We start from the raw sequence: 7,274 nt of genomic DNA, 5'->3' as shown, positions 1-7,274 counted from the left end.
AAATAAGGCAAAACTTCATAAATGGTCCCTGTGGTAGTGAAATGACAGAAATGCCCTTCACTTAACGGCCAAAAGCTAACAGAGTTAGCGAAAAGGATCATTTGTTAAAAGTTTTGAAACCACATGGACCATCTGTGAGGTTTTTAAAAATTAGGGACTAAACTTCAGATTTCCGGAAACCACAGAGACCATTTTAGAAGTTTTGTCTATTTTAGTTGTTATTTTGTTATGAATTTTTACATACAACTTATTGTGTGTGTGTGTGTTTTTTTTTTGTATTTACAGGTTAAAAGACTCAAAGAAAAAAATTGCAAGACCAAAACATAAACATAGTCAAGACCAAGAAAAAATAATAAAATACATAGAACTTATATAAATCTTTTGTCTTGAGTTTGTATGTATATTTTTATTATTTGTAAAACTTCATATTTATATGTATGTTATTATTTTGTTACGAATTTTGTATATACAAATTGATGTTTATATCATTATTCAATAAAGAATTTATTACATTAATAATCTAATATATATATATATATATATATATATATATATATATATATATATAGAACTATGCGGCTGAGGTTGAATCTCAAGATCTTTATTTTTTTTTTAATCTCAATGAAACCTACCTCTCTCTCTCTCTCTCTCTCTCTATATATATATATATATATATATATATATATATATATATATATATATATATATATATATATATATATATATATATATAGAGAGAGAGAGAGAGAGAGAGGTAGGTTTCATTGAGATTAAAAATAAAATAAAGATCTTGAGATTCAACCTCAGCCGCATAGTTCACATCTGCCGCTCTAACCCTCCGACATACCGACACCACATACCTGTTATAATCATAAATGATTATATAGCGTCGCCAGTTTCTTTCTCCTCCGCCACCATCCCCACCACCACAAGCGCCAGCACCACCACCACTACCACCACCTCTGACACCAGCCGACCCCACCACTGTCACATTCGTCACTTATACCACTGTCACCTCTGTCACAACCACCTCTTCTACCACAAACTGTCATAATCATATATGATTAGTCAATTTGTGACATACATATATGTCTGATCATTTATGATTAGGTGTATACATATAAACATGATTATACCTCTCTGCCATATGATCATTTATGATTAGGCATACCCCGTTGTTGCCGGTACGTTGGAGCGTTAGAGCGGTAATTGAGAAATACGTGGTTGAGGTTGAATCTCAAGATCTATATTTTTTTTTTCAAATGAACTGTGCTCTCTCTCTCTCTCTCTCTCTATATATATATATATATATATATATATATATATATATATATATATATATATATATATATATATATATCTAATTTCCATAATTATTTTTAAATATATTGACCATTTTACCCTTATATATTATTATACTAATTTTTAATAATAATTTTTATTAATTACAAAAAATAAACTAATTAATAAAAATGTTTGGCTGAGAATTGTTTTCACGTTTTCCACTTTATTTAGTTCTTTTATTTGAATTATTATTATTATATATATATATATATATATATATATATATATATATATATATATATATATATATATATATATATATATATATATATATAATGGTTGTTATTTTTCAATGTGGTCCATTCTAAAACCGTCTTAGTAAATATATACAGCATCAAAAAATATGAAAATCGCACCATAAAATAGTTTTGTTAGTGAGGTTTCCCAAAATCGCACCATTAAAGCATTTCTTGATGCGGTTTCCCAAAACCGCACCAAAAGATATTGTGGAAACCGCACAAAAAAACAATTACAACCGTCTTAAAAAATAGCTTTGTTAGTGCGGTTTCAACTGGTGGTGGTGTATGCTCGGTTGTAAAGGAGGTCAATGTAGAGATGTTCGACGGTAGTTAACGACGATAAAAGTGGTATGGCTTGGTGATATCGGATGCAAGTGAGAAATGTTACAATGAAATTCTGTTGGGAGGAAAAGTAAAAACTAGTTTTTGATATATAGAATTGAAGATCTACTACAACAATAAGCATCTACAGAGACAAGGTCTACAGGGACACGACATATGTCATCTCTATAGATATCCTATAGGGACGACATTTCGTCTCGATATAGTTGACAATATTTTTTTTTTGACTTTTGCAGCTACAGCCGTCTCATCATATTAAAGAGAGAAGGAAACTGGATTAGGCGTGTTTTGGGGAAGGCTATAGGGACGACTTGTCATCCCATATCTTTCTACGACTTAAATTAGGAGAACAACCTCCTTTGTTTCGTTCACACACAATCAATCATTAGTCTCTATCTCTCTCTCTCTCACTCTCGATCGGAGAATCTCCTTTCCCTAATTTCGACCATTATCTTCTCTTCTGGCGACTTCCTCACCTCCCATTCCCCGTGCATCTTCTTCCTCTCTCCATGGATTCTCATGCTAGTTGTTGAACACCACCATTAGGCTCAACAACGTTGATTAGTTTTAACGCCACCGATTCAGACTATCGGCTTCCTTTTCACATCCAATTACGATTACTATTGAATACAAGCCCTACACCGGCTACCAGGTTAGTAATTCTCTGTTTGAACCTATAATTGAGGTATATGTTAGCAATTATTTAATTTAAACTGGAATTGGGATATAAGTGAACGATGATGACGACGACAAACTTAAATTCGATAGAGATTTGTTTTCAATTTTGCTCTGTACGGTTTCTTTGGCTGCAACAAGGTTATTGTATGTTCAAGGTAAGTTATATTATTGTTGAACCTCATCTTTGTTTTTACAAATCTCGATAACTATGTGATGTAAACAGAGTTAGCTGAAATCATGTCAATCTGTTGTATGTATAACTTGGTAATCTTCTAAAACCTATAATTTTGACTACCGGCTTCCTTTTATGTGATTCTTGTGTGTGTACTTGGTTTTTATGCAATTCCTGTATACATACTTGTTTATTATGCTTTTGAATTGCATAATTGTGGTGTGTGTAGGATTGGAGATGCAATGGCAAAGGTTATGTGGCTTATCACAATTTTATTACCAGGCTGGAGAATCGAATGAAGTTTCAGTCACCTAGCCACCTAGCCACATGAGTAGTCCTGGAACCAGGCGATTGCCATTTTTACTTGATGTTCACTAAATGGTTATTACTTGCTGACTCACCTTTGTGTTCCTAGACATGATCCAGAAATAGATGGCCGTATCATTATGGGGAGGGTTGACTGCACTGAAGAAGTTGACCTGTGTAGAAGGTAAGAAACCCTAAACCTTAAGCCCTAATTTTGATGAATACAATGCTTTAAAGATATATCATATTGATTGGTCTATTTGGTTTTCAGGAACCACATACAAGGTTATCCATCTATTCGGATATTCCAAAAGGGCAGTGATGTTATTTTTTCTCATTGTGTGATAGTATTTTATATTTCCTGAATAGCTATATGCAGAGTCATTAGCTTGGTTTGTAGGAGGTTCTCCATATATCTACCCTCTCTATGGACTAGGAGAATTACCTCAGGTATAATCAATAACAAAAGATTCGTTTATTTAATTATTTAATTATTTAATTTGCTATTTGAAAATATTTTGACTTTATCTGATAAATATTTTCAGGCATTTGCTCGTTTGAGTGCAGTCTATGGTGGCACCTACATGCTCAACAAACCAGAATGCAAGGTAATCCACAGAACTGGAATTCTGGATTCCATTCCATTCCAAGGATGGAATTCAATTTTGTTAGATTCCTTCAAATCCCATGTTTCATGAGTGAATGGAATTCAATTTCATTCCATTTCATTCATCATTTTTAAAAAAAAGACCAAAATACCCTTTGTCATATTCCAATTCCATTGATAGATTCCATTACTTTCAAAAAACAGGTAGAGTTTGAAGATGGAAAGCAATTGGTGTTACATCAGAAGGAGAAACTGCAAAATGCAAAAAAGCAGTATGTGATCCCTCATATTTACCTGATAAGGTATAAAATTTAATTTTAATAAACTTTTAATCTTACCTTTTTCAGTAGGAATTAAAATTAAAAAAAAAAATCTCATTTGTTGAAATAGGTAAAAGCAGTTGGAAAAGTAGCACGTGCTATTTGCATCATGAGTCACCCCATCCCACACACTAATGATGCTCATTCAACCCAAGTCATCCTACCCCAAAGACAACTAGGCCGTAAATCTGACATGTAATAATTACTTTTTTACCCCTCAATAATAACATATTTACAAATTTTCAAATGACTCTTAAGTTTTTTCATTAGGTATTTGTTTTACTGTTCATATTCTCACAATGTAGCACCCAAGGGAAAGTTCATTGCCTTTGTGACAACAGAAGCGGAAACAGATAATCTAGAAACGGTAATAAAAACTTCACTTGCTGACGTAGCTTTTCTAATTTTATTTTTTCTCTGTTATTAATATTTCTAATAAAAAAAATCACACAAATAAACTGAAAGCCTAAGAGAGGGACTAAAGTAGACACTTCAGATAGTTGGTTGTTTAAAACAACATTACTATATAGAGTTACTGTTGTACATTCTAAAAATCACACAAATAAAAGTTGTCTCATCATCAATTCTTTTCTTTGTGTGAAATTCTGTTTTATTTTGTACATTTTATAGTCTCATTTTTTTATATAATTATTGTCTTAGGTATTCAATTTTAGCACAGGAAGATTAACAGATAAAATAGTTGTGGACAGCAAGGTCAATTTATTTTTTGTGGGGATTCACATGTGAGTAGGCCTTTCAAACCATCTTGGTTTCATCTTACTTGCAAAAGTTTCTCCAAGTCATGAGCTTCTCCCAATTGTATGTTTTCAGGTCTGAAGATGGTGATGCAAACAAGTAAACATGGCTACACAATCAGTTTTCTTGATATTGTATGAAACCGTTAAACAATTTCAAATTATGTAGTATGTTTTAGTAAAAAATTGTATAAGATATTCAAATGTTTTGATATTGTATAATTTAATGTTTTTGTGGTTAAATTTAGTGTTTTTGCGCTTTCGTATTTGAGAAAACTGGAAAAGTAAACAAAAAATAGAAGCTGAATGTAAATTCCATACAATATCTTTAGAGACGACATTTCGTTGCTATAGGTGTAGCTATGGGGGCGACGTGTCGTCTCTAAAGGTCCAGCAATGGGGATGACAACCACGAACCAACAAAAACGATATGTCGTCTCTAAAAAGTATCTATGGCGACAATATCTATAGCGACGACCCAAGCTATCTATTGCGACGGGACTATAGCGACGAAGGCTATAGGGACGACGTGTCGTCACAACCACCTATAGAGATGACTTTATATAACCTATAAAGATGACATTTGTCGTCCCTATAGGTCTCCTTTCTTGTATATCCAAAAGCCCAAACTTGGTCGGCAATGGAAAGTGATAGCTATGCCCTACAATTAAAAGCGAGCTCCATCGAAGGCGTTGAAGGTTCAATTAATATTAAATCCAACTTCCAACCAACGAATCCATTCACACATACATAGGCATGGACAAAAATTGCTATAAATACCTTTGACGTACAACGTTTCTTGCACCAACTACATTTTCAATCACATATAAGTTTCCTACGACTTTTGTGCTTTTAAACTTGAAAAATGGCAAGGATGGCAATGATGGTCTTATGTGTAGTACTAACTTGCATGGTGGTGGCTGCACCCTATGCAGAGGCTGCTATTACCTGTGGTCAGGTGGTAAGTAGCTTATCTCCATGCATTCCCTACCTAAAAAATGGTGGTGCTGTGCCACCGGCATGTTGCAGTGGGGTTAAATCACTCAATAGCGCTGCAAAGACAACTCCTGATCGTCAGACTGCTTGCGGTTGTTTAAAGAGTGCTTCTGGTGGCGTCAATCTTGGCAACGCTGCTAGCCTCCCCGGCAAGTGTGGTGTCAGCATCCCTTACAAGATCAGTCCTAGCACTGATTGTTCCAAGTATGTTCAAATATATATATATATATATATATATATATATATATATATATATATATATATATATATATATATATATATATATATATATATGCTTATATTTTTTATCAGTTACAAATTTACGTAGACATCTATTTGGATTAAATATTGCATGAACACACATTAGTTGTATTGATTTTGCTTGGCATTTGGTGATTTTTGCAGGGTGCAGTAAGGTGATTTTAATGCATGTTCCGAAGATTAGAAGCATATATAAATTACAATAAATATGGAGAGCACTATTTTGATTGAAAAAGACATATATTACCGCATACGGTTATGCATGATTTGTACGGCCTTTTGACTGGTGCCTATATGCATGTAATATTTGTATGTCATCGTCTTATTTATGTCCCTTCCTCTACTTACTTTTAATATATCAGTGTTGTCTTTTTCTTAATAACTGCAAAGGTTTATTAATTTACACGTGCTAAGCTTTAAGCGCAATACTTTTTGGACACACAGAGAGGACCGGTTTGAGGCTGCACTTTTAATAAACCAACTTATTTGAGGTCCAGCAAAATATAAAAATGCGTGTCTTAAGCACAGAGTCATCTTAGAAACAGTATCACATCAATTTTCTCAATTCTATCTCTTCTATTACGTGGATGTAGGTCATCTTGACCGAACCACGTAAATAGTGTGTGTTGTGTGTTTATATGTCAGCAGCTTTACTCCTTACATATAACCTTAACTAAATTCCAAGGAAAAACAAAAGGGGGGGGGGGGGGGGGGTAAATAGGAAGAATCTGCAAATTTGAAATTCACTAAGTATAGGCCTGAAAGTGAATGACGTAACAAGTAAGAATAAAAGAGAAAGGACTTGATGCCATATAAAACAACAAAAAAATTGATGTTATTAAATCATAGCAAAAGTGCAAGGATCAAGTAAACTGCTAAATCATGGCCTATGATAACTATGACATATCAAACGATGATGTCTTTAGATACTAACAAAGAGAATATGTATCATAGAGACAGTAACTGACAACTATATATGTAAATCCAAGAACACATAGAAGAGTGTGTGGATTTAGATAGATTTGGAAAAGAAAAAAATTGTTAGATCTTAAAAAAAATGAATGATGCATGAGAAGTAAGATCAAAAGAGATAACAAAAGAGACATTACCTTGAGGAAGAAGAGTGAAGGTAATAGACTCTTGAAGATGGAAAAGCAACATATGCACCAATAAGTATAATGCTCAGAGGAAAGATATGATCAAAGGATCAACAATAAGTAACCTAAGCATGGTATGTGAAAGTGAATCAATGAT

The 7,274-nt window shown here is 33.3% G+C and overlaps 2 protein-coding genes across 3 annotated transcripts; both read left to right on the top strand.

Annotated features, from left to right (window-relative positions):
- Nucleotides 1–2,214: 2,214 nt before the first annotated feature.
- LOC145158543 (guanosine nucleotide diphosphate dissociation inhibitor At5g09550-like) lies at nucleotides 2,215–5,006 on the top strand. Of its 2 annotated transcripts, none has more exons than XR_013737284.1 (9): nucleotides 2,215–2,577; nucleotides 3,005–3,265; nucleotides 3,353–3,531; nucleotides 3,627–3,689; nucleotides 3,893–3,990; nucleotides 4,079–4,203; nucleotides 4,314–4,375; nucleotides 4,669–4,751; nucleotides 4,840–5,006. XR_013737284.1 is itself a non-coding variant. In XM_079077431.1 (9 exons), the coding sequence occupies exons 6-9, from the start codon at nucleotides 4,118–4,120 to the stop codon at nucleotides 4,865–4,867; spliced, it is 294 nt and encodes a 97-aa protein (XP_078933557.1). In that variant the 5' UTR covers nucleotides 2,219–2,577; nucleotides 3,005–3,265; nucleotides 3,353–3,531; nucleotides 3,627–3,689; nucleotides 3,893–3,990; nucleotides 4,079–4,117; the 3' UTR covers nucleotides 4,868–5,006. The 2 variants fall into 2 exon arrangements, 1 of the variants encoding a protein (XP_078933557.1); XM_079077431.1 differs by having other exon boundaries at nucleotides 2,219–2,577; nucleotides 4,279–4,375.
- Nucleotides 5,007–5,554: 548 nt separating this feature from the next.
- On the top strand, nucleotides 5,555–6,402 carry LOC145158537 (non-specific lipid-transfer protein-like). The gene is made up of 2 exons (XM_079077425.1): nucleotides 5,555–5,963; nucleotides 6,165–6,402. Exons 1-2 carry the CDS (start codon nucleotides 5,629–5,631, stop codon nucleotides 6,172–6,174), a joined length of 345 nt encoding a protein of 114 aa, XP_078933551.1. The 5' UTR covers nucleotides 5,555–5,628; the 3' UTR covers nucleotides 6,175–6,402.
- Nucleotides 6,403–7,274: the final 872 nt, after the last annotated feature.

This window comes from Lactuca virosa, chromosome 1 (genome assembly GCF_052849685.1).
Source record: "Lactuca virosa cultivar CGN04683 chromosome 1, Lactuca_virosa_CGN04683_v6, whole genome shotgun sequence".
In the NCBI taxonomy this organism is placed as follows: Eukaryota; Viridiplantae; Streptophyta; class Magnoliopsida; order Asterales; family Asteraceae; genus Lactuca; species Lactuca virosa.
Note: the sequence above shows the minus strand (reverse complement) of the source record. Positions and strands in the feature narration are given on the sequence as shown.

Coding starts and splice junctions, on each gene's coding strand:
- LOC145158543 (XM_079077431.1), top strand. CDS start 4,118: ATGAGTCACCCCATCCCACACACTAATGATGCTCATTCAACCCAAGTC. Junction 4,204..4,278: donor CTAGGCCGTAAATCTGACAT/GTAATAATTACT, acceptor TTTTTTCATTAG/GTATTTGTTTTACTGTTCAT. Junction 4,752..4,839: donor TTTTTTGTGGGGATTCACAT/GTGAGTAGGCCT, acceptor GTATGTTTTCAG/GTCTGAAGATGGTGATGCAA.
- LOC145158537 (XM_079077425.1), top strand. CDS start 5,629: ATGGCAAGGATGGCAATGATGGTCTTATGTGTAGTACTAACTTGCATG.